The sequence below is a fragment of the Talpa occidentalis genome, unplaced genomic scaffold, assembly GCF_014898055.3.
Source record: "Talpa occidentalis isolate TD23 unplaced genomic scaffold, MPIMG_talOcc4v2.1 talOcc4.14, whole genome shotgun sequence".
In the NCBI taxonomy this organism is placed as follows: Eukaryota; Metazoa; Chordata; class Mammalia; order Eulipotyphla; family Talpidae; genus Talpa; species Talpa occidentalis.
This window is the reverse complement of record NW_023601433.1, coordinates 90,681,342-90,708,823: the sequence shown is the minus strand read 5'-3', so window position 1 is coordinate 90,708,823 and position 27,482 is coordinate 90,681,342. Positions and strand designations below refer to the sequence as shown.

At 62.2% G+C, this 27,482-nt stretch overlaps 1 protein-coding gene across 8 annotated transcripts; it reads right to left on the bottom strand.

The window, feature by feature from the left end:
• Positions 1–339: 339 nt before the first annotated feature.
• On the bottom strand, positions 340–27,482 carry GOLGA3 (golgin A3). Of its 8 annotated transcripts, XM_037511368.2 has the most exons (25): positions 26,471–26,659; positions 26,001–26,339; positions 22,903–23,206; positions 21,054–21,314; positions 19,339–19,454; positions 16,062–16,690; positions 15,660–15,771; positions 14,298–14,604; positions 12,961–13,163; positions 11,281–11,418; positions 10,213–10,374; positions 9,644–10,012; positions 9,194–9,271; positions 8,404–8,667; positions 8,016–8,110; positions 7,483–7,699; positions 7,087–7,230; positions 6,456–6,653; positions 6,001–6,117; positions 5,585–5,724; positions 5,070–5,202; positions 4,786–4,908; positions 3,368–3,529; positions 2,653–2,816; positions 340–2,273 (listed from the first exon to the last, which is right to left on the bottom strand). In XM_037511368.2, exons 3-25 carry the CDS (start codon positions 23,096–23,098, stop codon positions 2,099–2,101), a joined length of 4,503 nt encoding a protein of 1,500 aa, XP_037367265.1. In that variant the 5' UTR covers positions 23,099–23,206; positions 26,001–26,339; positions 26,471–26,659; the 3' UTR covers positions 340–2,098. The 8 variants fall into 8 exon arrangements, with proteins under 8 accessions (XP_037367265.1, XP_054551421.1, XP_037367262.1 ...); XM_054695446.1 differs by lacking the exons at positions 26,001–26,339; positions 26,471–26,659 and adding an exon at positions 27,370–27,482; XM_037511365.2 differs by lacking the exons at positions 26,001–26,339; positions 26,471–26,659 and adding an exon at positions 27,153–27,197.

Below are 27,482 nucleotides of genomic sequence, written 5' to 3'. Positions count from 1 at the left end.
AATTAATCTTAAAAAAAAAAAAAGCTGGGCCCATGTGGAGGGCTTGGAAGTCACGCCATGGGTGGCATGGATCCTATGGCCAGTGGGCAGGGGGTGGGGGTGTCCCTGTCTGACGCGGGGGCCTGTGGGGTCCTGATCAGGTCGCTGTAGAGGGCCACAGACCATTGGGTCCAGCAGTCCCCACACAGCTCCAGAGGGGCGCAGGCGACCCCTGGGCAGAGTTGCCTCCGCCCCTCCGAGAGCTGGGCTTGGGGGCCGCCGGGGAGCAAGGCCCACTGACCCATGCCAGGCCCGCATGGAGACTCCTCCGCAAACAGGAATCTGGACAGAGTTTATGTCGAGATGAAAGTCACTCCAAAATGTTAAAATGGACTTCCCCCAAAGAAAAATGAAGATCTTTACCAAAAAATAGTTTATTGCACAAAATTTAAGGACTTCCCAAGCACGCTTAAGTTTGTAAAAACCAACATGCTGTTTCAGTCACAAGTCGTCATCATGGCGACCTTGCCCTGCACAGCCAACCGGGCCCTCCGCAGGGCAAGCTCAAGGAGCCCTGCAGCCACCCTCCCAGCCCTCTGGGCCCTGGACACCCGCAGGCCAGCAGCCGTCTGTCCACAGAGGCCCAGCACGCCCCCACTCCCACCCCCGGGGTGCTGCCGGGCCAGGACTCCATGGCGCCTCCTTCACACACGCCCCCTCACCTCCAGGCATCTTTACCTCCACCTGTGCGCCCAGGCCAGGGCAGCCGGGCTGAGCGGGCTGAGCGGGCTCGGCAAGGACCACCCGATGTCTGACCGTGGGCGCCACCCAGAGGCTCCTGGGAGCCAGTTCCCACCTGGCCCAGTGCCTGGTTCGCGCCTTCCCAACACAGGACAGACTCACGAGGCATGAGCGAGCTGGGTGCCCCGGGGTGCCCACCCAGGGCCCCGCAAGCCTGGCCACTCCCTGACCTCTCTGCGCACGGGCTCCCGCCGTCTGCAGCGTGCTCAGAGCTGTCCTCCAGGGGAAGCCGGCGGGCCCGCGCCAATAGGCACACAGGAAGCAGCAGCCCAGGTGACGGCAGCCCGGTGACGGCGGAAGGCACACGTGTGCACACGCACACCAGACACATGCCCCACGTGTGCACACAGGACATGGGCACACACCACATGGAGACACGCATGTACACACAGCCCCCCCTCCCGCGAGCGAGAGGGCGGCCTAAGTCCTGATGGGCGGGGCGGGGGCTGCGAGCAGACACAGCAGTGGGTTCCTGTCCCTCTGCTCTGACGGTACAAAAGCGCTGTCAAAAATACTTCCCAGCGCGAGGAGAAGCAGAGGAGCAGCAGGACATTTACAGACCGCCAAGAGTCGGCCCCGGAAAGCCTGCAGGGAAGCTCAGCCCAGAGCCTCGAGGGATGGCTTGAACAGCTTGCAGGCCCGTCTTCTCCCCAGTCTCGCCCATTGGGAGTCGCGCACCCCCGCCCTGCCAGGCCCTACCGGCGATGGCGTGTGGCTGCGGGATGCAGGGGTGTCCCGCACTCACCACAGAGAAGGCCGCAGGCACGAAGGGGAGCGAGGACAACACAGACACTGTCTAAGAACATTTGGTTTAAAGGTAAATAAAATAATCGTCTTTCTCAGAACATAACCCGGACAGCCCTGAGCCCACCTGACCTCACGTGCCGCAGCCAACGTTCAAAAGGCAACGGACAGGCGCCGCCGGCCAGTCCTGACCGCGTTCAGCGTTTAGGCTGCGTGTCAGTGTGTCTGCATGTTCTACGGGGATGGCCGTTTAAACAATAAAATAAAAACCAAAGGTGTGAATAGTGTCATTTCGGTGGGAAGTAAAGCTCTAACAACCAAAGCCAACGCCAGGCCAGGCCTGCTGGAGCCCCCTTGGCGGGAGCGCCCGGCATTCCACAGGGGATGCTGCTGTGACCTGCCAGTCATAGTTCCTCCAGCCCTGGCTCTCAACCCGTCAGTTCACTCCCTCCCTGTAAAGGCAAGTGCAAAACTTAAATGCCACCTCTTAGAGAAACACAGAGCATGTACTCCAATAAATAACATTGACAAGAGAACATTCCTTTGGGTGGTTACAAGGCGCGGAGGCCGCTGGTCACTGCGGCCAGGTGGGCTCGAGCGGCTCTGCCCGGCTGTGCTGCTCCGTGTCTCCCCTGGGGTGGGCGTGCTCTCCCCGGGTGGCGGGGCTGGCCCCTGGTTGCGGGCACAGGGCTTCGTGCACAGTCACCGTGTGGGCTTCCATCTGGCGCTGCAGGCTGTGCATCTCCTGCCTGAGGGAAGGAGCTGGGTCACAGTGCTGCCCTGCGGAGGCCCCAGCTCCCGGACGCAGGCCTTGGGACCCAGAGGGCCCTGCAGCTTCCCCACGCTGCCATGCCATGGGCGCCTGCTCAGGAGGGGCTGCCCTGCCCCCAAGTCCCCGCAGGAGCCCCAACACCTGCCCTCCACCCAGCCCAACAGGCGCCAACATCCAGCTCTGGGGCTCCCTGGAACTCAGATCTCAGGCACGTAGGGTCAGTGGGCACTAGACACCCCACCTCAACCACAGACACAGGCTGAGTGGCCCCGGGCCTTGTGGGCACCCAGGCTGCAGGACGGAGGCTCCCGGGTCAGACATGTGAGTCCCGCGGCCTCGGCAGAGCCCACACGTACTTCAGTTGCTGCAGACAGCTGTTGAGGTTCTTGAGGGGCTCTTTGCTCACGGCAGGGGGGGGCTTCAGCAGCTCCTCCAGCAGGGAGGCTGGGACGGGGCAGTCAGGGATCTTCACCGGTGTCACGGGGCCCGAAGAGTTGGCCTCGCCTTTCAGTTCCTTCCTCTGTTCAGAGACACGTGGTCAGCTGTGGCCCAGGAGGCCGTACCCTGCACTCGGCCTCCGTGTGGCCCCACCCCGGCCTGCCTGTGGTGGGTGAGCTGTGGGCGGGAGCAGCGGCTCAATGCACCGACCTCTTCCCGACACAGCACAGCAAGCTGTGCCAGCTGCGTGTGAGCCCGGGCCAGGGCCTTGAGGGCGTGTCCAATGGGACCTCCCTGCCTCTGGCGCTTCCTCCCCCATCATCCCCGCACCCCTTTTGCTAGGCCCAGTGTCTTCACACGCAGGTGCAGGCACGGAGCACAGCAGCTTCTGCGCACTCGGGAGGCCCTTCCAGCCCCCGCTGAGAACACTGCTGGGCAGGCACCGAGCGCAGCCCACGGGCTGGCAGGGCTCTTGCCCCCGTGCGCTTTATGTGCCATCGCCACGAAGTGGCCTCTGAGTTCACGAAAAGATGTCAATGTTCTAAGAGGCGCCAAGCTAAAGTGAGCCGGCCCTGCAGAGCACCCCCGCTGCCTATGCCCACACAGGATGCCAAAGGCCGGGCCGGGCAGTACCGTCTTTGTGCTGCGGCGTAGGCCCCGCTGGAGCTGCTGATTCTGCTGCAGCAGGGTCTTCATGCTGCTCTTCAGCTCCGACACCTTCGCCTGCAGTGCCAGCTTGTCCTTCTGCGTCACGGACAGATCTTCCCGCGCTACCTCCAGCTCAGACCGGACGTCCTGAGGAAAGCCGTACATTCGCAAAGGCCAAAGCCCCCAGTTTGCACGTGCTGGGCCCCTGGGGCTCCGTGAGGCCTGGGTTGTGTCTGAAGAGGGATCTGGGGCCCCGCCAGGCCCTGCCCCAGCGACACCCACGTCCCCATACCCAGCCCACAGCCAGGAGTCACCCGGTGAAGCCCCGGGCCCTATACCCCAAGAAGCCTCTACCCTCGCCCCACACCCCCTCCTAGGAGGGGTCTCAGTGGGGCCACCCAGGGCCTGACCCTTTGCCCGCAGCCCAGACTGCTGCCCCTCCCCCTGCAGTGACCCTCAGGGCTAATGGCTGTTGCCATGGTCCCTGAGGTCCGGCGTGGGCAAGGAACCATGCGCGCAGGGGGAGAACAGCAAACTCCCTAAGACATAAATAAACTGGATGCCTGTTAAGACATACGACCACTAAAAGCTGCCATAAACCTTATCTCGCTTTCTCAAGGCCCATAAACTTTATTCTGCTACAATTGTCTTTCTAAAATCTTTCCTTTTTCTGGTCATTGATGGCTAATTAAAAAACATACGTAATTTAATAAACAGGCTAATCCACATGAAACATTAATAATAGAATTGTTGGTTTAATAATCTTCTTTTATGTGCTTGACTTTAGTACCTATGACATTAACTGCATTATAAATTCACCCATGACAGTTTATTATGAGTAGAAACGAGTAAGTGATAGTTAGTGTAACTAAAATGTACTTATAAGAATTAATAGCCTGTCTACTTAGGAATGTGACTAGATCTAGATGTAGCTTCGGACATAGATCACTGCCCTGTCAATAATAAATCTATGAGCCATCTGGCCTAGTTCACTGATAACCGATCCTATGCCTTTAGACAAACGTATACATACTGACCACTGACTCAAATAAAGTTGCACTCAGATTTACACTCTCTTGAAGTGTGTGTGTTTGTCATTTCTTCAGCCGAATCCCTGACCACCCTGCGGGGTCTCTCAACCCTGAGACGGCCTCATCGTTCACTGCTGTGCTGGTCTGCGGCACCAGACCAGATGCTCTCTGGGCCAGAAGCTCATCTCAGACAGGCTGGCCCTGTGCTACCTCCTTGTGGGCCTAGCCCTGCACAGCTCGCATGGGGCAGCCGGTCTGGCCACCTGCGGGGCATGGGCCTCCGAGGGCCTGTCTCGCATGCACAGCGCGATGTGGGGCCCTCGCCCACTCCTTGCCCATGGGGTTGGCCCACCTCCGTCGGCCCGGCAGTACCTGCAGTAGCTGCTGCAGACCGCCCAACTCCTGGGCCGCGTGCTGCTCGCTCAGGCCCAGCTGCTGCCGCAGGGATTGGACCTCTCGCTCCTTCTGCTCTGCCTCCCATTTGAGATTTTCCATCTAGAGACGGGACAGTCACAAGGCAGGAGAATCTTAAAATGACATCCCTGCCCCTCCACCAACACCGCGTCCCTGCACTTGGCTCAGCGTCACACCAGGACAGAAAGGCCCTTCCCGCAGACAGGGCTGAGCGTGTCCACACCAGGCAGGCCCACGGTCACCTCTTGGTTTCCGGTAGGCTGTTTGTTCAGTTGCTCATCCAGCTGCTGCTGCAGGAGCAGGAGCTGGGCCCGGGCCTCCGCCAGCTCCGCCCGGAACTGCACGGCCTCCTGGGAGTGCTGTTCCTCCCGGCTTCTGGCAGAGAGAGGGGAGAGTGAGCCTCACCCAGCCTGTCCACCGCACGCCAGGTGACGGCTCTCTGTTCCGGGAAGACGGGTGAGGGCACGCCTGTGGGTGCTCACCCCAGGGAACAAAGGGATGCTAGCTGCGGTGGGAGGGGGCACGGGTCAATCTCACTGCACCCACAGCCAGGCCTGGTGCCTGCCCTGTGCTGCTCCCTTCACTGCAGGGCCCGAGGTGGGGGCATAGCTCAGGCTCCTTGCTCTCCTCGCGCCCCTGGCCCCCAAAGGACTCATGATCTGCTGAACTACAAGTGACTGTGACATGCAGACATGTCAAAGAGGGAGAGTCCTCACGTCCCCAGGCCCTGGAACCCCGCGGCCCCACCCCCACGCACTGGAGCTCCTCGGCAGCCTCCTGCAGCTTTTGCACCAGGTGCTCCTTGGCCTGCAGCTCCTTCTTCACCTCACCCAGCTCCAGGGAGGCGGCCTTGAAGTGGCGGCGGTTATGTCCAGCTTCCATCTTGGCAGCAGCCACCTATGGGCAGGAGGCCCCGTCAGCGAGGACAGGCGAGCTTAGCAAGGCAGGCTGGGGGGTGGCCAGCTCCCCATGGCCGTCCCAGAGGCCTGGGTGACGTGTGGTGGGTGGTGTCTGTTGGGGGGATGCCGGCTCGGAGGTCCTCTGCCTAGTCTAAATAGCTTTCACAGCCTTCCTCACGAGCAGACCCACGGTCCCTGGCCCGTGCACCCCTGCCAGCAAGTCCCGGCACCCACCCGCCCCTGGGCTGAGTGTCCCGCAGGGTACGGCCCACACCTGCTCCTTGAGGGTGTTTGCACTCAGCTTCTCTCTCTCCAGGGAAGCTTGCAGGGTGTCTATGAGCCGCTGGATCTGCTGGTCCTCTTCCTCCTTGCGCTGCAGAATCGCCTGCACCTGCAGGGAGGCGGACGTCACCCAGGCCTGGGGCGGCCGAGGGAACCAAGCAGGACACGACTGCAAGCCCCAGAGCTGGGCGGCAGAGGCAGGGCTGCCAAGTCCGAGGCACTGAGAAGTGTCCAGAGGAGCTCCCTGGGCTCCAGGTGCAGCCAGGCCCTTGCGCAGACCCTGCTTGGCGGGAGAAGGTGCGCCTGCAGCGCCAGCAGCTGCCCCCGAGGAAGCTCCCAGGCAGCTCCCACCCGGCATCACCATGGGGCTGGGAGCAGGTGTTGGGCACTCGCCGGGCCTGTGCTGGGCTGCAAAGGCCCCAGGGGTCCCCGCGCATGGGCTGGCACCTGGAGGTTCAGCTGCACCAGATCGGCCTCCCTCTTGGCCAGCGCTGTCTCCAGGACGCTGTTGTGCTCCCGCAGAGCTGCGTTGGACTGACCCAGGCCCGTCAGCTTTCCCCGCTCATGCTCCAGCTCCAGGGCCAACTTGTTATTCGACTCCTCGAGGCGTTTTATCTTCCTCCTGAAGCCTCGGGACTCCTGGAGCTGAAACATGTCAGGGTCAGCCATGCAATACATGTTGGCGTCCACAGAGCCCCAAGCGCCACAGAAACACAGCAGCCACATGAGGCCAGCTGCCCTCAGTGCCCTTGGTCATGGCCAGCAACTGCAGGGCCATGCCACTCCTGCCCAGCCCCTGGAGAGGCACGGACAAGCAGGCAGCCCCAGGTCTCGACCATTGCCCAGGAATGCTGTGTGCTCGGGGGCTGAGTCTCAGCAGCTCCCCTCAAAGGGTAGGGCCACCTGAGCCGGCTGGCCCTTCCAGGTGACTGCAGCACCCCAACTGGGCCCCCGGTAAGCAGGAGTGCGGGCCCTGCTGAGACTGCTGCCCCCTGGGCATGCAAGGGCTGGCAGCACAGGGACGCACAGCGGCCCGGGAAGGGGCCTGCTGTCCCCTGCAGCTGGGTTGGGCACCTACCTCATCCTCCAGCTCCAGCACTTTCTCCCGGTGCTCCTCCAGCTCCTGGCTGGTCAGCGTGATGACCTCCTGCAGCTCCTTCTCCAGCATCAGCTTGCTGCGGCTGACCGTCTGCAACTCCTCCTCTAGCGCCCGGACCTTTTCCTGTGGTCCGACGCGAGTGGGTTACCCGGGGTGGCCATGCAAGCGCTGGTCACTTCCCACCGCCTCTGGCCACTCCTCAGGCAGACCCCTTCCTCCCAGGGACATGTGCCCCACTTGGCTCACCACAGAGCGACCCCGGCCCCCAGGCTGGCATCATGGAGCTGAGGATGCTGCCCCCACGAGCTGCCTCCCTTCTGCTCGCCCCCGAAGGCTCAGAGATGTCAGCTCCGGCAGCAGCACCCGGGAACCCACCTGCAGGGCCAGGCTGTGGGCACCGCTGGCTGCCTGGGCGCTCAGCTGACTCAGCTCGGCCTCTGCGGCCTCCTGGGCAGCAAGGGCCTCCTGCAGACGGCGGCTGAGGATGCCCACTGCATTCTCGTAGGCCTTGTGTTTGCTCTTCGCCTCCTTCTGGGCGCTACTCAGGTCGGAGCCCAGCCGCTTCACCTTCTGCTTCTGTTCAGTGACGGCCCTGGAGGGGCAGCGAAGGCTGCAGGGGTGCAGGGGCTCCCAGGCCCAGAAGGCTGCCGTACTCTCCTGGCGCCACCTTGCAGCCCGGGACCCCTCCTGTGTTCTCTCCACCCAGCAGAAGCCCCTCTGGGGTTGCTGAAGAGCAGGTCAGAGTCACAGGAGCCTCCCCCCACTAAGCAGCATTGCCTGGGGAGCACCCGGGGTGGAGGCAGCCCAGCACACCACTGCCACACAGGGCCTGCGGCACACCTCAGCCACCAGGCCCGGCGACCCACTGCCCAGTGCCCCTGGGGCAGAGCCTGCCTGCTGGCACTCACTTCCGGGCCTCCTGCTGCAGCGCCTCCACCTGCTTCTGCAGCGCCTCGTTGGCCTCTGACAGAGCAGCCGCCTGTACTTTATCGAACTGCAAAGACTTCGGGGGTGGGGAGACAAGTGAGGACAGCCTGGCCTGGCCAGTGGACCCCTGCACCCCCCTAGCCCCGCAGCCCCTCCTGGACCCACCCCCGCCACAATCCCGGGCCCGGCTGCCCTGGCTCTCACGTTCGGCCTCCAGAGCCCAACCAATTGCTGCGTGCCAGCCGCCCACAACCCTCCCTGCAACTCCCAGTTCCCTGGGACTCCCTGGGACTTCCCTGGGAACTGAGCTCCAGGAGCCTGAGCTGGGCTCCCCTCTGAACACCTCCCACGCGGAGCCCCAGGCCACACCTGGAGCTGCAGCTCCGCCTCGTCCCGCTCCACCTGCGCAGCCTGCAGGTGCCCTTCGAGGTCTGCCACCTGCTGCCGGGCCTGCACCGCCTCCCGCTGCAGCCGCGCATGCTCCAGCTCCACCGACTTCTTCTCCCCCTGAAGCCTCAGTAACTCCTGCCTCAGCTCCTTCTGTGCCGAGTCCAGCCTCTTCTTCGTGGCCTTCAGCTCGCTGACAAGCTGGTCTTTGGAGGCAGCATCCCGCCGGTAGGCCTCCACCATTACCTGCGGGCGAGACACTGCAGCCAGCGTGGGCTGCCTCAGGGGTCCGCCCCCCAACGAGCCCGCCCTGATCCGGCCGCACGTCTGGGGCGCTAAAGAGCATGTTTCCTCAAATCCCAGACACCATCACCCAAACACCACCCACCATGCACCGGCAACTCCAGGGCACACCCACACCGGCCGTCCCGGCCCCACGCCCATCTCTCTTGGGCCACCTGGCTCCTGGGAAAAGCCCAGCCCGCACACAGGCTGGCCAGGGCCCTCTGCCCTGCAGGGCCCGTTGTGGGGCAGCCACGGACACCGCCTCACACAGCGCGGGCCCCAGGATGCAGACCACTGTGGAACACACCCTGGCCACAGGGAGCTCGCGGGTGGGGGCCTTGCTGTGCAGCAGTGGGTGAGGAGCGTCAGGACCACCAGAGGCCTCCAGGTGTCCCCACCCCGAACTGTCCCGTGACAGGACCAGACCACACAGGACCTGCCGACATCCTTGTTACATGGAGCAGCAACAGCAGCTGCACTTCTCTACCTTCTGTTGGAGAAACTGCTCCTTCACCTTCTGTGTCTGCTTCTTCAAGGCGACTGACTCCTGCTGGAGATGCTCCACCTGCAGGACGGGTGTGCATGTTTTTACCTGCTGCCGCAGACTTGGCTCCCACGTCTGCTCCCGGCCGGACCTCTCGCCACCTCCCCGCCTCACTGGCCGACATGCCAGCGGGCCCACCGGGAGGGGCCCGAGGCGCCACAGCTTTCCCAAGTCTGAGCTCCACGTCACCAGGGGACAGAAAGTGTTTCTCGGGATTTGACTTTCAAAAGGCCAAAGGTCATTGGTTTGAGTGTTCAGCACCTGCACAGCCACGGATAAGCAGGACCAACAGCAGAACGCCAGGGGTGGTGGCTACAGAGGCGCTCACAGGCGGCCACAGTAGCCATTCCTGGCATGCTGTCCACTCACGGCAGACCACAGCAGACTGCCTACCTGGCTGGACTTGATGGCTAGCTCTTGTCTCAGCTGCTCAAGAACGTCCGACGCTTCCTCCCTGCCTTCTTCCAAGCTCTTGGCTCCGCTGTCCAGCTCCTCCCTGCTGCTCTTGGCCGCCTGCAGCGCCACCTCCAGGACGATCTTCTCCTTCTGCAGGAAGTTGATGGTGTCGTCCCGGGCGGCGGCCTCCGCCTGCAGCTCCTCCAGTCGGGCCTGCAGCTCATCCTGGTGCCCCTGCAGGTCGCCCAGGCTCTGCTCGCGGGTCTGCAGTGCCTCCTGCGTCGAGGTGAGCTGCCTCAGCAGGTCTAGGTGCTCCTGCTGCAAGGCCTCGAACTGCTGGTCTCGCTGCTGCAAGGTCAGCTTCACCTGCAAGAGGACCGAGGCCCAGTGTGACTGCCCTGTGCTGTGCCGCACGGCCCTGCTCAGGTCAAGAGCTCTGTACAGGAGCGCAGGTGTCCTCCTTCCTGCACATAGGTCTGGAAGAATAACAGCGGCAGGGACACCACTGGGGCCTCAGCAGTGGGGCCTGTGATGTACAGGGGATGGCCTGCCCCAGCCTGGCTCACCTGTTCAAGCTGCTGCTCCAGGGCAGCTGCCGAGGCTACTGTCTTCTGCAGCTGCTCCTTCTCATCTTCAAACTCCTCCAGCCTCCTCTGCAAATCTTCCTCTACCATCGTCTTAGCCTCTTGAATCTGCACAAAGGCAGCTTCCTGGTCCAACATGTCAGCCTGCGCCAGGGAGACAGTGTACCTCAGAGCAGGAGCACCACCGCCCCGGCCCGCTCACGCAGCCTCTGCTGGCCTCCAGCTGACCAGGGGAGAGGCTAGCGACCACCTGGCGGGATAGCCAGGCCCCGCCGCGGCCGTCTGGGTGGGCTGCAGCAGGCCTGCTCCAGGCAGCAGCGGGAACGTCACCCTCACGCAGTCTCTCCACAGGCCCTGGTAAAACCAGACACCAGATATGGGACGTCTGGACCATGCAGCTAAAACTCAATGCCCAGGTATTTCTTAAGGGAAAATGTCAGCTGATGGCTCAGTGTTTCCAGCTGACAAGGCCACAGAGGCCTCGGTGTCAGGTCTGGCACAAGGGGATGGGACCCAAGGCCCCGCCTGCGCCTGTCACGTCCAGAGGCAAGAGCCTATGGGAGGCAGTCACACTCCCAGCACCTGCAGACGCCATGTACCTCCTCCCTGCCCGGACTCTCAACAAGCCTGTCACGTGGCATCACGTGATGCCCAGAGGGGATAGTCCCGGTGTCACAGGTAAGAAACGAGAACAGGTGTGGGGTCCCCACGAGAGCTGCAGCATCCCCACCACCCTGACACCAGCCATAAGGCAGCTGCACGTCCTCCGCCTGCTGGTGGCTGTAGACTGAGAGCTCACCAAGTCCGGGCTCCGCAGGCAGCTACGCAGGCCCCCTACCCTGGCTGCCAGGAGAGGCCACAAGTCAGCCTGCAGTTCGGACACGAATGGTAGCGAGCAGGCCAGGCACGGGGAAGGTGATTCCCACACCTATGGCCCCTGCAGGTCATCCAGCAGTCCTTCAAAAATGCACACGTGCCCACTGACTACGGACTCATGCTGATGCACGTGACCAGCCACAGGCCCAGACCTGCCCGCGCGGGGCCACTGACCTCGATGCCCTGGAGCTGGGCGGCGATGCGTTCCTTCTCCTTGACCGACCGGCGCTGGGTCTCAGTCAGCTGCTGGGACAGGGCCACATTCTCTAGCTTCAGGTGCTCCAGCAGGCCCGCCTGGGTCATCTGCCCAACCTGCACGGAGGACAACCAGCTGAGGAGCGGCCCTCCCGCTGCATGTACCCTACTATGCACCCAGGCAGGCTGCCGCTCAGGAGCCGGCAGTCACCACTCGAGGCTGCACCAGCCTCCCGGCTGTTCCCGGAGGTGGCACCAGCCATGCAGCCAGGCGGTCACTAGCAGCCATCCCTCTGGCCAACTGCCTCCTTGAGAAACGCCAGCCCCAGAGGCGGCACGAGCAGAGGGTCGAGGCACAGGCCTGCCCAGCCCTGCCGGCAAGCAGGAGGCACCTGCAGCCCATGCAGAGTGGAGGCACACCCTGCAGGCCTGCTCCTCAGCCCCTGGGGGAGCGGAAGCAGCGGCTGCTGGACAATCTCAGGGAGCGGGGCCCAGGGACCCGCAAACCACACTCGCTGTGCCTCCTCCCCTTTAACCTTCCAGGTCCCACTTGACGAGTCTGGGCGGACACAGCTGGCTCCCCTATTACCCCACGCCCCACACAGCCCAAGCCGCTGGGAGGAGCAGGGCGTCCATGGTAGGACCCCCAGGCCCACGCCATGCGAGCCGCACCACACAGGCAGGTAGAGCCCCGACTCGCACGTCTGCAGGCCTGGGACTCTAAAAGAAGCACTTGGGCGAGCTGGCATCTCACAATCTCAACTCGAGAAAGTTTCAGTTAACCTACGTACTTATTTTATCAGGAAGGAAACGGAGGGCAACAACGAAACTCCCGACTGAACTGAGAGCGACCAGGGCTGGCAAGGCCCACCCAGATCCTTCATGGTCAGCACAGCCAGCCTGAGTCCCGAGGGCCCAGGCCCTATGCTGTGGCCCACCAGCACCAGAGGACATGCCTGGGCCGGCCAGGGGAGCTGGGAGAAGGCGTCTGCTGGCACCATGGAAACAAGAACACCCACATGTGTGGGGACCTCACTAAGGCCATGGGAGCAGGGCCAGGGCATGGGGAGCAAGGCCTGGGTACAGGGGAGCAGGGCCGGATTTGGGGGGCAGGTGCTCTGTGGTCAGAGCATGGACATAAGAAGCCCGAGGGGGCCTCTCTGGTGGCGCAGCGGTTGAGCGCTGCACTGTAAAGCTGTCCGCAGCCTCTGCAGCGCGGGTTCGATCCTGGCCAGCCGGTGAGAATCCCACATGGCGCAGCAGACCTCTCCTGTCTCGCCCGCTGCTCCCCTCAGCAGTGTACTTCGTCAGTCTGCCTGTTCTGTTCCCCGCTCTGTCTCTGGTGAATCCTCTCACCCTCCCGCACATCTGGCCTGTACCCCGGTTCTTGTATAAATATAGGTAAATCTTTAAAAAAAAAAGAAGCCCAAGAAAGATGCTGAGCCCAGAAATGCTCGAGCTGTCAGACCATCCCCACAGTCGACCCAGAGCGCCGTCGCCAGGGCCGGGGTTGGGGGAAAGGGAGGGGGTAGTTAGGAATTAGCAGCTTCTTACAAGCACAGCTGAGAACCCCAAACACAGAAAAGTCTTTAGTTCAGGGTAAAGCAGCTGTTCTGCATGAGACAGCAGTGTCCACCCTCCCATGGCCAACCGGCCTACCTGGATATGGGCCATCTCGCCCTGCAGTCGGACGCGGGCCTCCTGGGCCAGGGCCAGCTGCTGCTGGTACCACTGCCGGACGCTCTGCAGGGATGAGATCTCAGCCTGCGAGGCCTTCAGCCTGCTGCTCAGGGCGCTGCGCTCCAGCTGTACCTGCTGCAGCTGGCCCTGCAGGGCGCCCATCTGCTGCCGCAGGTCCTGCACTGGGGGGGGAGCACAGGCTCAGACCACCTGCCTGGGTACCATGCCAGACAGCAGCGCCCTCCCAGGGCGCATGGGGGAGGCTGGACTGCGCCGCCTGTCCAGATGCCTGCACAACCCCGCCGCAGACCCCCAGCGCGTCACCACCCCCACGCTGCAGACAGCAGTGTCTGGACTCGATCTGAACACACAGGCGTTATCAAGGGTGGCGTGGCATTAGGGGAGCCAGAGACGTGCTTCGCAGGAGCTGAGGCAGCCGACGCTCAGGGGTCAGGCGACTGGGCCGCAGGCCACCTCCCTCACTGCCCCAGGAAGAGCCCAGGCTGTGCTGGGGCGGCCGAGGCACCGCATGTGAACCACAGGGGCCAGGATACAGCATCGTCCCACATTAGGCCCACTGGTCTGACCCGTCACCCCCCGACTGGAAGGAGACAGGAAGTCACGACCCAACTCAGCCTGAACACAACCACTCAGACGTCCTAAGAGTCAGAATCACACCCAGGCTGTCCCCCTCCCCAGGACAGCCTCTAAAATGCTGACAGGAAGCCGACAAGGAAGGCAGCTGCAGGAGGCCCGCGGCCCCAGCCCGAACCCCCTCCGTGCTCAGAGCCAACGGAAGCAGCACGGCACCCCAAGGCCGACTCCGGGCCTCATGCTCAATGCTGCCATTCAGCCAGCAGCTGAGGTCAGCTCAGGGCCTTGGGTCTTCCACGCCCCTTGGGGACGGGAGCCACACAGCACTCAAGGGCTGCAGACAACCCCAGGGAGGCCTGTGCGCTGGGCCAGGGTGGATCCTGAGATGATAGGTCACCTGTGTGCGGGCATTGGTCCGAGACCACGTGGCCCCGATGCCAGAGACACTGTCCTGGGGCAGATACACAGCTGCTCCCCACGCCAGGGCAAGGACCCTCACCCTCTTGGCTGGGCCGGGGGTCTGAAACCAGGCCACCCCCGCCGTCCCCTCCGTGGCGGGCAGCCACCACCTTGGCACCCTGGGGACAGAGCGTGCAGCCAGGACTGGACACTCAAGAGGGAACCACATGGGCTCCACTAGCATGGCCACCCCCGGGACCCTGACCTATCTCCTTCACTGCACAGGGTTCAGGTTGACCAGTGGGGACTGGCGCCGGGCTCACCTGCGTGGTCCTTACTACGCAGGCTGCCCTGCATCTCCTCCACTTTGGCCAGCAGCCTCTGGTACTGCCCCTCCGCCAGCTGCAGGTCACTGTTGGATGCGGCCAGGCTGGCATTCCTGGCCTCCAGCAGGCTCTGTAGGTCGGCCATGGCTCGCTCCAGGTCCCAGCAGGACCGCTTCAGTGTGTCCACCTCAGAGCTCAGTGAGTCCTGTCTCTGCTGGCTGCTCTGGCTCTGCTCTACCTGGGCCTGTAGCCGCGTGTCCAGGGCAGCCAGCTGCGCCTGCAGCTCTGCCTTTTCCTTCAGGGCCTAAGAGAATCCAAGCAGATACCATGACCATCAGGAAAACGAGTGGCTTCTGCCCCGTGGGCTGAGGGTATGGCTACAGGGCCCACGAGACTGACAAGGTGCCAGGTGTCCCCTGGCCTGGTCCCTCCAGTGGCACAGTGACCCCAGGAGAAGGCAGAGGCCCCACACAGGCCCAGGTGGAGGGGCGCCTCGCAGGGGCAGGGCAGGCCTGTGCCGGCCTGCTGTGAGATACCCTCGGGGCAGGAGCTGAGGTGTGCACCCCGGCTCTGAAGTCTGCCTACCAGGGCATTAGGGGAACCCCTGGCACTCAAAGACGAGCAGATGGTGGAAACCAACCCATACCCGCTGGGGAAACCAACACTCTCAGGGATGGCAGCCGGCAGGCCGGGACACCAGCGCAGTGTGCCAGAACCCAGGTGGCAACGCCATGCCGGGGGCAGGGGCAGAGGCCCAGCCTGGGGCCAAGGCGCAGCTGAAAAGGCCTTGTCCTGCAGCCACGTCTATGTGGGGCCACACCCTTGGGCAGCCCAGAGCCCTGGGCAGGGGCTGCCTGCATTGTCTGCAAGATGCCCCATTGCACATGGACGAGGACAGCCGGCCTGCTGCCTCTGGCTTCTGCAGACCATGCCTGAGCCCATCACATGGTTGGCCAAAGCCAACAGAACGGGGTTACTCTGTCGACGGGAAAGCTGGAATTGAAGGGAAAGCTCTTTTTGGGCAAATGCTAATGAAACAAGGCAAAATTCCTACCGGAAAAAGCAGAACCCACAGCAAAAACTATCCAAGGGCAAAAACAATTTTGTGTGTCAGGGAACAGAGATCCACACCGGGAGAAGTAACTGCCGCGGGCTGCCCGGCGTCCACGGCGGGGGCACCTGGGCATCCAGGTGGGAGGAGGGCCCGCGCCTCCCTCAGGGCCCAGTGGACACAGCTGCTGGCACAGGGAGGGCCAGGCGCTGCTGCCAATGGCGAGGCCAGAGCGCGAGTGACACTCCCGGCCAGCGGAGCTGCGCCTTCTCTCAGCACCCTCACCGCCCGCTGCCCGCGTTCACTACCTGGCTCGCCTCCAGCGACAGAGCCTCCAGCTGCCCCTCCAGTCTCCTTTTTTCCTTAAGAACCTGCAACATTTCATCCTGGGCCTCGGCCACAGAGCTCTCCAGGGACAGGCTGGGGACAAAGGCAGAGTCAGGGCTAGGTATGGGGCGCCGGTTCTCCGCCCCGCCAGGAGCTGACATTCCTCACACCCCAGCTACTCTCCTCCACGTTTATTAAGAAAATAAACACATCAAGGAGGGTCCCCCAGGGCCGCGGCCTCAGGAGCCCCACACAGGCGGGCAGGCGGCCCCCACGCTGCAGCGCCTGCCCAACAGGGCCCCAGAGCCGCTCACAGGGCAGTGCCAGGACCAGGGCTGCCCAGCAGTGGGCGGCGTCTCGGCCTAGCCTCCAGCCTCTCCCACCTGCTGCAGATGCTGTCTGTCCGGCTCCGTGTCTCCCCGTTGACCTCCTGCCCCTGGGCCTGGTGCTCCGCTGCTGCGGCCCGCAGTACATCTGAGATGGAGGGGAACTGGCCCAGTGCCCCAGGAGCTGCCTCTCTGCCACTGGGCGCACAGGAGACCCCAGGGGGGCCTGTAGTGTCCACCAGGCGGCCGGCCGGCCTGAGAGCGGAGACGCTGCCGTGGGAGGAGCCGTCGCTCTCATTCCCATCGGCCTCAGATGTGTCACCCCCCGCCAGGGACACGCTGTCCAGGTGGTCCTCGGCCACAGGACACGGGCTGATCTCAGCCACCACGGATGCGGCCGCACTGCGGTTCTGCCGCAGGGAGCCGCTTGCCGTCTCTGCCGCCGAGTCGTCCACTCTGTAGTCAGCCAGAGACCGGATCTTGCTTGATTTAGAGCTTTTCTTCTCTGTTGGCTGAGCCAGGAGCCCCAAGCTGCCCACCTTGGGCCCCCGAGGCACGCTGGTGCGCAGGAAGGAGTACTCTTTCGTCATGGCCACGGCACTGGCCCTTGGTAAGGCTTCTGGGTTCAACATGAGCTCAGGATCGAGTGTGCTAGATAGTCTTGTTTTAGGTGCAGGTTGATTAGACTGAGATAAAAAACAAAACACAAAATTTACGTTTAGGGTAGAGAAGCGGCGTCCCGAGCCACCACCTAGCAGGGCTGCAGAGGGTGGGGAGGCAGGGCCGCAGCACCTTCCGCGTGGACGTCCCCAATGCTCCGGGCTCTGCGCCCACATGCGTTCCCTTAGAAAGCGCTTAGCTCTCCAAGCTAAGGAAAGCACCCCACTGACTTGCGGCGGCCCAGGTGTCCGCTGCGGGGGGCGAAGCCCCCCACATGCCTGCGTGCCTCTCCATGCAAGAAGTCAGGTGGTCTCTCTCCTGGGACCCAAGCATCTATGCCGACATTTCCACTCTTCAATATTTTATTACTTTCCCATTTTAAGTATTATTTCCCACTATTTTATAGCTAGTAGGATAACCGCAAATTTTCATATTTGCATTTTTAAGCTATTTTTTGCAGGCTGTTTTAATAATTTTATAAGATCCTTATAAATTTATAGTTCTCTTCAGTTGGCTCTAGTTTTTTGAGGCTTCGCCAACATCTGCAAACAACAGCAATGTCTCTCCTTTCCAGTACCCCTGCCTCTTCACTTCTCCCTGGATTGTTAACTGGACAACCCAGGGGCGTCCAGTGAGACAGCAGGTGAAGGGGATACCCCCGGCCGCCACCCCACTGACCTCCTCCTGCAGAGGACACGTGCTCCCGTGTGACTGTGCAGCCTCAAGGGCTCACGGGCACAGTGGAGGAGGATGCTGGGGAGCAGCTCTGGGCACAGTGAGGAAGCCTAACTGGGAGGGGTGTGGCAGGTGACCCCGGGGCTCACACCCTGCGAAGAGGTCACAAGAGCAGCCGCAGCAGCCTATGGCTCAGACACTGGCCAGGAGGAGGCTGCGCACACAGCTCCGGCCTGCGGGGAAGCCCCGACCAGCCCACAGCCACCCTCCGAGGGGGCCCAGCACCAACACCACTGCCTGGCGGGCGCAGGCGGAGTCCATGCAAAAGGGGGTCTTTTTCTTTTTCTTTAAATATTTATTATTTATACAAGCACTGGGTATAGTCAGAAGCATGGGAGGGTGAGAGAATTCCCCAGAGCCAGAGCGGGGAGCAGAGCAGGCAGAAGGTCCGAAGGACACTGCTGAGGGGAGCAGCGGGCGGCAGGAGAGGTCTGCGCGCCATGCGGGACCCTCCTCAGGTGGCCGGGGAGCAGCTGGGGATCGAACTGGCGTTGCAGAGGCTGCAGGCAGCCTCGCAACCCAGCGCTCAACTGCTGCGCCCCCGGGGAGGCCCGAGTCTCTTAATTTTTACGTAAAAAGAGAAGTTGAATGTTATCGTATTATTGCAGTGGATGAATATTTTCGTATTATTCAAATGGGGAGAATCCTTAAAATGACATAAAATCCCTAAAGAAATAAAAAGAAAGTCAGGAAATTTTGACTAAATATGACAACTGCTGTGCAACAAAAATCGAGACAGAGGGCTCCCCTGGGGGTGCAGGGGTTGAGCACAGCACTGTGAAGCTGTCCACAGCCTCTGCAGCTTCAGCCCATCCCCGGCCAGGGAGCTGACCCACAGGGCGCGGCAGACCTCTCCTGTCTCCCCGCTGCTCCCCTCAGCAGTGTATTTCAGTCCGTCTGCCTGTTCTGTTCCCCACTGTCTCTGGTGACTCCTCTCACCCCCCACACTTCTGGCCTGCACCCCAGCTCTTGTATGCATAAATAAATAAATCTTTAAAAAAAAAATCTTGGGCCTCCCAGGTGGCGCAGCGGCTGAGCGCTGGGTTGCGAGGCTGCCCGCAGCCTCCGCAGCGCCAGTTTGATCCCCGGCCACCGGTGAGGGTCCCATTAAAAAAAAAAAAAAAAGATTCATTTATTAGGCCTCCCCAGTGGTGCAGCGGGTTGAGCACAGCGCTGTGGAGCTGTCCACAGCCTCTGCAGTGTGGGTTTGATTCCCGGCCGGCCAGGGAGCTGCCCACAGGGCGCGGCAGACCTCTCCTGTCTCGCCCGCTGCTCCCCTCAGCAGTGTATTTCGGTCAATCTGCCTGTTCTTCTGTTTCCCGCTCTGTCTCTGGTGAATCTTCTCACCCCCCGCACCTCTGGCCTGTGCCCCAGTTCTTATAAATAAATCTTCAATAAATATATTTATTTATACATATAAGAGCTGGGGTACAGGCCAGAGGTGCGGGGAGTAAGAGGACTCACTAGAGACAGAGCGGGGAACAGAACAGGCAGACTGACAAAAGTACACTGCTGAGGAGAGCAGCAGGGAGACAGGAGAGGTCTGCCGTGCCATGTGGGCCACTCCCTGGCTGGCCGGGGATGGAACTCACGCTGCAGAGGCTGCAGGCAGCGTCATAGGTTGCACCTTAACCCCTTGTGCCACCAGGAAGGCCCAGTCTGCGATGTCTCTGTGTGTGAAGCAGTTGGACAGAGCGAGACGAAAGTGCCCCCACTGCACAGCCACGAGCGGAAGCAGTTCCCGCAAGCCCACGGGCTCAGAGGGGCCTCCCACAGCCGACCTGCAGCAGCCCCAAATCCGCCCTCTCTGCTGTCAGGACCGAATGGGGACCAAGACGCGCCCACCTGGAGGCAGAGCCGGGCAGGCCGGGCCTCTTCTCGAAGTGCGGGGCTGCGAGCAATGGCCACACCTAGGATGGCGGCCCAGGAGAAGACTCACCCGCTCCTGCTGCCGCTTCACCCGGTACTGCTTCAGCTGCTCCTCCAGCCGCTTGCGTGCCTGCAGGCGGACATGCTCCTCCTTCTCCAGGGGCAGGGCCGCCGCATCCGTGGAGCCTGAGAGGAGAGGCCGTTTAGCAGCCAGCACCAGCGGTGCACAGCAGAGAGCGGCACGTGTCCAACAACGCCCAGGGGTCAGCCTCTCAGGGAACAGGGCTGCGCAGGTCCCCATAGCACCCCGCCGTGAAGAGGGTCCCCATGCCCGCCAGAGTGCGTGTGACAGTGGTGCTGGTCAGTGCCCGGCATCCAGGACCCAGCCCCGGGCACAGCCCAGCCTGCCAACGTCACAGGGGAAGCCCAGACAGACCCGCCAGGATGAGGGTCGTGACGTGCGGGCACAGCGGACCCCGGCTCCTCTCATCTCTGCCACGTCAGGCTGTGAGAAGCCAAAGTGGGCTCTGCAAGCTGACCACTGTGCAGACATGCCCAACAAGGCAGGGCCACGCTCAGGGCCGGCAGGGAGACCCACATATCCAGGACCAGAGCCTCTGCTTCGGGAGCCCAGGCTGGGCTGGCACGCAGGGCAGGATGGCCGGATGGCAGGCACGTGTGGACACCACAGACGTCCCGGTCCAAGCACCTTCAGTGCAGAATCTGAGCAGCAGCAGCTGTCGCTTTAAATAATCCCAAGACCCTGAGCGGGGCCAGGAAAGTCACAAAAAGCCTAAAAATGTCATCACCAACGTGGGGCTCTCACTACAGAGCCCCTCCAGGGCTCCCAGCGCAGAGGGTCTAGCGGCAAATAAATACCAGGGGCACAGCTTCGGGCAAGGAAGCCAGCTGCTCATGGGCCACGAGGCTGTGGGCCCTGGGCCAGGGCTCATGTGGCCTGCGGGCCTGAATCCCAACGGTCTCTGCCCCCACTGAGATGCTGGCAATTGGTTTTCAGAAATTCAAAAAACACACTGTGGCTCTAACAAAATAACGTCTGAAAATAAGGTAAACAGACGTAGAGAAAAAAAGGCCAAACGTATAAAAAGACAACCCACGGAGAAGAAAGGCTGACAAGTAGGGAAGGTGCCCAAGCCCCCAGCAGCAGCAAGGAAGTGACTGAGGCCCGAGCAGGATGTCTCCGCAGGCCGCGAGAGGCCCCGGGAGCCACAGAAACGGGGCTCCATCAGGCAGCGCACGCCCAGGGACGGCAGCCTCATGGGAGCCCCCAAGCAGTGGATGTGACCCCGTGCCAGGCCCCGCCGGCCAGTGTGAGAGAGAGGACGGTTCCAGGGGCCAAAGGGCACCTGCCAAAGGTACAGCTGGGCTGCGAACCACGCTGCAGAGGCTGAGAGGGGGCACCATGGGGTCCCAGCAGGCCATCGCATCTGAATCAGAAAGGGACCAGGGGATCCAGAGACAACAGGCTGCCAGTATGTGACCTCGCCTCCCGGATCAGAGCAAAATAACCCCTACTTTAAATAATCGTAAAGGAAAGGTGCCCCCAAGTCACAACCCCAGGTGATAGGCCACATACGCACAGCCCTTGAAGCCTAGACCCTCGTCGCAACACCAGAATTGGACCAGGAGGCCAGGCCATCAACACCCCAATGCACATCCTCCCTGAGACTGGGCTGTGGGTGCAAGGCACAGCCCCCCAAAGGGACCACAGAGGGGCAGGGCCTCCCAAGGGGCAGGGCGGGGCGGGGCGGGGCTGATGCTTACACAGTTGCGTTTCTTGCATGGGAAGACTGAGTCTGAGAGACTGCAAAGCTTCTTTTCTAACACTGCCCTCAGCACTAGTCCCCCAGGACTTCCTTAGGTTGTCATGGAAACCAGCCACACCTGGAGAGGCATCGGGACCCACTGGGCTTGTGGTGGGCTGGAGTGATGGTGACACGGGCCCGTTGGGACAGGCGCTCCCCTGGCCGGGCGTGTCCAGGCCTCCTCCCTCCGCGGTAGTTCCGTCTGCCCCAATGCTGGCACCTGGAAGAGAGAGTGGCTGGGCCGTCACGGCTCGACTGGCCTCTCCAACGCGCGACTCCCCGGCCCCGTGAGTGTGCACAGCTGTATGGCCGCCCTCAGTGCCCTCTGCTCCACACCGTGGGCGGGCAGCTAAGTGGCCCCAGGTATTCTCCCCCCCTCCAGCCAGACCAGCGCAGGACGATCGCTCAGGGCTGCCAACCGTCTGCAGCAGAGGCTGGTTCCAGCGACGCCCCAGGCTCAGGCTGATGACAGCCACCCCCGAAACCTCTCAAAGTGTGTCCCCCAAACAAGAAGCCCAAAGCGGCGAGATCAGCAGAGGTGAGGGCGACCACAGAGACAGCGCCCGAGAGCAGCTGCGAGTCAGAGGGCTGCACGGAGTGTCCCCACCGACACCCCCCACCTTCCCTCCTCACTGCAAGCAAGAGCAGAGGCTTCTTACAACTAAGGCTTCTCGTCTTCCCTGCCCTGGACCGGCGCGCAGCAGTCCGAGAGCCAGGCCAACGGGCAAGCCCAGGGCCCTGTTGCCCATGGCGCCCAGCGGGTCACACCGGGCCTCTCGGGACCGCCTCGCTGGACGCCACGACGGGCCCATCTAGGCCCAAGAAACCTGTTCTGCCCCAGCACAGCTGCAGTGGGCTTCCGGTGCCCTCCCACCTGGGCCTCCAACGCCTCTCTCCTCCTTTTCCCAACAAACCCCTTCTGAAATGGAAATAGAAAATAAAAAATGAGAAAATGGGTTCTGTCACCTGCAGGCAAGCGGGTGGGCCTGTGTGGATGCGAGGGTCAGGGGGGCGAGGGTAGCATCGGCCGGGGCCCGCAAGCACGGACGAGGCACCCAGGCTGGCAGCCCCCGCCGTTGGGCTTGTGGGTTGGGGGCCTCTCTGAGTTTCCCATTTTCACAACAAAGGGGTGTTTGGAGCAGAGCAGGGCACCCAAGCTATCTAATGGGAGGAAGAAGGCCCGGCAAGCAACAGCGGCCCTGTCCCCAGCACCGGCAGGTGTGGGCAAGCACCTGCACGCGCCGCCTCTTCCGCCTCAGCGCCGGGAAGCAGGGATGCAGACCCTCTCTGCTCGACATCGGGCCTGAGGCTGGCCAAAGCCAGGTTCTCCGCAAGGGCTCCTGCTGTCAGCATGGCTCCCAATCTGTCCACTATAGCGCCCTTGGCCCTGGCCCCTGCTGGCACCGGCCTCGCCTGGACTTAGGGAGTGTTTGCCAGCAAGGCACTGTCGGACCCGGTGTTGTCTTCACGAGCAGGCGGGACCGGTCACCCCTTGCACACCCCCAGGGGGGCCACCTCAGGCGGGAGACCTCACCCATAGACATGGGACCCTGGGACCCACACTGCAGTGCTGACCACACTGGAGCCGTCAGACTGATGCAATGCCCCGATCAGCCCAAAGGGCTCTGCGCACGCAGGACACACTCACTGTCAGCACCAACGAAGAGGCGACGCCCACCTGACTACTCGGATACACTTGAAAGGAAGGAAAAGCCCCCCGTGGCCTTAAACAAGTCTCCCCTGCCCCGCAACTCTGCTGAAGAACATCCTGGTCACGGACTGAAGCAGCAGCATCACAGACGACTTACACTGAGCTCCGTCCCTCAAGTCGGGGGGCACCAGGGATCCCAGAGGCTCCTCAGGGTGAGGCGAGGGGCCTCCATCGGTTTCATCTTCTGGGGGTTCCCCCTGCACGGCTGAGGCGCCATCCATGGTGAGGACAACACAGGCGGGGCTGTCACACAGGGGCTGCAGCTGGGCTGCCAGTGAATCTGGTTTCACCATCAGCAACAGCCACGGGCTCCCAGGAAGGGCCCGGCTACGTTTTCCATCTTTCAGTGAAGATTCGGGCTCATAAATGACTTGAAATCAAGCCAGACAACGTCATGACACCTAAGAGGAGGGAAAAGAGAGAGAATTATGGAATTCTGTCAGACGTGAAAGTATCAATTCCAGGATTGACACTTGATCCCTAATTTGCACCTGCACGATAAGCAAATACAGATTTATTCTTTCTGCATATTAATGCTTGGGCACCTAGGTTCTAAGGATAAAATGCTGACCCAGCCACAAAATGCTGGGCCCATGACTGAAGGTGCTGGCTCTGGGCCACCCAGCCAGGGCAGAGAAGCACCTGGCTAGCGTGGAGCTCAGGGCAGGGCTTGGTGTGCGTTTGCGTCCCCAGGCCACAGCTCAGAGCTTGAGGGGCACCAAGGAGCAGCTGCAGTCAGCACAGTCATCATGTCCTGCATGGGGGCGGAGGGCAGGACGCCCCCTGAGATGAAGGACCCCTGCCTTTCCCCTGCAGCAGGAACAGCAACCTGATAGCTCGTCCTACTAGTTGGGGTTTATTTTTTAAAAGATTTATTTATTTTTATACAAAAATTGGGGTACAGGCCAGAGATGTGGGGGTGAGAGGATTCACCAGAGACAGAGTGGGAAACAGAACAGGCAGACGGACCAAAGTACACTGCTGAGGGGAGCAGTGGGTAAGACAGGAGAGGTCTGTCCTGTCATGTGGGCTTCTCCCTGGCCAGACAGGAATAGAACTCATGCTGCAGTGGCTGTAGATTGCTTCACAGGTTGCGTCTTAACCCCCGCGCCACCAAGGAGGCCCTAGATGGGGTTTAATGGAGCAAAATCGTGCCCAAAGTCTGGCCATCGTCATAGCTTCAGACACGCCTTGGGATAGTGCCCCCACCAGCAGGCAGGGTGCACGCGCTGCCTACCCCCACGGTGACGTCAGCACCTACTACCCTTAGGATAAGCTTCACGTCATCCCGTTTCATGTGTCAGGACCAAGATCTACACAGCTTTCTGGCTTACAAACTGCACACAGATGTTTCAGATAAGAGCTGGGCCTCATGCTGGAACCCACTAGTGGAGCATGACCTGGTCTCCCACGCCAAGAGCCCTCGCCATGGACCAGGAGGGTTAGCTTGCAGCTTGGACAGTCACACACTCCTCTGTCGTCTGGCACCTCCAGGGCACAGGCACGAAGGGCTAGTGAAAGCGCCATCAAGGGCACCAGAGGCTGTGTCTACCGTTAAGTGTAAAGCTAGCATTAAGTGTCAGTGCCAGAGAGGACTTGCTGGGTGTGTGTGTGGAAACGTGGGGAATCAGCCCCATATGGCCAAGCAAGCAGCCAGGCTGGCTCGTGATGCCTGAGAGTGGAGACGACACCTGCAGCAGAGAGGCGGAGAGAGTTACGAGGGCGGGCCCAAGTGACCCTGCGTAGAATCAACGCTCACTGTGTTGCTGTCTATGCAGTCACTGTGACCTCAGGCAGAGAGACAAATGGGCCCCTGGAGAAGGTCCCCTGTGCCTGCCCTTCAGAAAGTCACCGCCTCACAGGATCCTGGCTCCACGGAAATTTACCACTCCCCCAGAAAGCCTCTCAGCTACCACCCAGACTCTCCCTGGGATGAAGGTGTCAAGCTGGGCAGGTCAGGATGGGTCCTGCAGAGAAGGCCCACCAAGCAGGCCTGGCACAAGGCAGAAGGGTAGCCCGGCTGTTCCCTTCACCACAGACAGGCCCCATCCAGGACAGGGGATCATATGACATGGGGAAAGAACATAAGAGAATGGACTGACGAGCACACAGTGAGCTGGCCGAGCTCCTGATGGGAGAGGACTTGTGCACTGGGCATCGAGTGCCTCTGCCTGCGGTGCGGCTGGGGACGAGGTCTGAGTCGCCGCTGGGCTCCCACGGGGGCCTGAGGGGTGGCCATGACAGGCGGTGCATCCCCTGCAAGAGCTGGTCCCTTGTCTGCCAAGCCCATCCCCACACATTCCCCCACAGCCAGCACCGGGCTCAGGTGAAGCACCTGGCCCACTCCCTTCTGCGCTCACCCTGTCTCCCCCATTCAGAACACACTGTGAGATCTTTGCAAGCAGAAACCATTCTGCATCTGCCCTCCCCCTGGGCCCCCCACCCCAAGCAGTTCAACACCGGCTGCAGACCCTAGCAAGCGAGCCAGCGGCCTGGGTGTGTGTGGGGGGAAATGACACAACAGGAGCACCTTGAGCAGCGACACTGCCTCCTCAGACGCAGAAAACTCAAACTCTTCCTACCCCAGGTGTTTGGAAGCTACAGTCCCAAGGGCAGAGGTTGCCACAGCTGTACACCAGGAGCAGGAGGGAACAGCCACAACCCTGGCGAGTGACCTTAGGATGAGAAGGAAGTGCACAGCAGTGGGGCAGGCACTGAAGGTGCAGCAGGGCACCCAGTGGCAGCAGCGCAGGGGGTGGGGACTGTCACGGAGCTGCAGAGGGGAGTGTGCCCTTGAGGCACGTGCCGACAAGGCCTCACCTGGTGCTGTCCAGGAAAGAGCCCGTGCATGTGCAGGCTCCTCAGGCAGTGCGCCCTCGTGGAGACAATGCTGAGCCTGAGCCCAGCACCACCGCATGCCCGACCCATTCAGCCCCCTGACAGGGAGCCTGCTAGTCCCCAAGCCGCTCTCCCCCTCCAGTGCCAGGACCCGGGAGTGCTCAGCCTGGTAACCCACAAAGCCAGCTCCTCCTGCAGCCACTGGAGACATTCCACCGACTGCCCAGGAAGCCTGTGGTGAGTGGTACCTCTTCCCGTGGCAAAGAGCTGTGTCCTGACTGCCCTCCGCCCCACGAGCACTCTCCTTAGCAAGACTAGTATTCAGGGCCTTGATCCCTCCAACTGCTGGGGGCATACCACAAGGAAGGTGCCACTGGTTACAGGCTCCACTCAGTAACCACGTTGCTTCACTAGAGACGCAGCGCCTCAGTGTCATTTCTGACCACCCACATTCTGCTGTGGTCAGAAGAGATGTGTTCATGGCTCCACTTGAATTGCTCCTCCTGGTGACCAGAAACCATGTGTGGCCAAATATGATGCATGATTTCCTTAAGAGACTGTGTCTGGCTGAGCCACGCGAGTGACCACGGGGACACAATGCAACGACCAGGTCCTCCAGCAGGGATGCGTGAAGGGCAGGCTGCGGCCCCAGTCCAGCTCCACCTTCACCCTGTGCTGGGAATTTCTGGGCAGGTTCTAAACGACATCAATTGCTCTCTCATCAGCAAGTCAAGGAGAAAAAGAATACAGAGTTCCTGCCAGGATTAAGGGCACGAAGGCCAGGGTCTGCCGCCCGCCCTCAATCAAGGATAGCAGAGATTACTCACGTTGTTGGCAAATGAAGCCAACCGCAGACATTCTCACGTGAAAAGAAGACACTACCGCTTAAGGAAACACGTGGGGCAAAAGCCCCTTCTTTCCCAATCTCACTTTTGTCAGGCGACTTAGTTTCCTTCTCTGGCCGCTCCAGGTGCGCCGCAGCCGGGAGAGCGCCCGCCCGGAGGTGTCCGCGCCCGCCGGCAGGCGCCCGGGACGCTCGCCCTGCTCTGGTCGCTGCGCGCGGCCGCAACGTCCCTGCGGTTTCCGACCGCGCTGACCACACGCCCAGGCCTTCCCGGCTGCGGGCGGCGCCGCGCCCGGGCCTCCGCGGCCCTCACGCTGCCCCTCCCGGCACCGGCGCCGCCCGCCCCGGCGCCCACCGCCTCCCCGGCCTCCCGCGTCGGGGCCGCCCCGCCTCCACCGCCGCCGTCAGGGCGCTCCCCGCCGGCCGGAGGGCGCGCCGCGCAGCCGCCCGCCCGCTGACGCCCCCGGGAAGCGCCCGCCGCAGGCGGCCCCGGCCCTCCCGCCCGCCGCCGGCACCTGTCAGGGCGGCTGCAAAAGGACGGCGGCCGGGCCCCGCCGGCCGGCCCGCGGATCCAACCGCAGCCGGAGCGCGGCCCCGCCGCCCGGCCCGAGGCGCCCCCGCGAGAGGACGCGCCGGGCCTCAGCCCGCCGCCCGCCCGCGCTCACCGGTTGCAGCCCGGCGGCCGCCGCTCGGCAGACGTGGCCGCGCGAGGGGCGGGGCGCGGCGCGCCGCGGGCTCGGCCCCCCCGGAAACTGCCGGGGAGCGCTGCCTCCGTTCCGGGGGAGAAAACGTCCTTTCCCCTCGCCAACGGTCTCCCTCGGGCAGAAGCCGCCCTGCCGCAGGGCGAGGATCGCGCCCACTCACAGATGGCCCCGCGCGTACTTCAGAAAATGCGCGTGGGGCTCATGTCTGTGGAGAAGAGCAACTTCCGGACTCGCGGGCCAGCCGGAACCACTCCGACTGGAAGCCAGGGAGTTCAGCTTCCGGCGGAAATG

Bases quoted from the DNA above. Each gene is read 5' to 3' on its own strand.
- GOLGA3 (XM_054695446.1), bottom strand. From the start codon at position 23,098: ATGGTGAAACCAGATTCACTGGCAGCCCAGCTGCAGCCCCTGTGTGAC. The intron at 10,375-11,280 runs GTCAGTGGCCCC...TCCCTGGCGCAG, and splicing joins CCCAGCTCCAGGGCATCGAG to GCTGACATGTTGGACCAGGA. The intron at 8,111-8,403 runs GTGTGGCCTGGG...CCACCCCCGAAG, and splicing joins AGGCGGAGCTGCAGCTCCAG to TCTTTGCAGTTCGATAAAGT.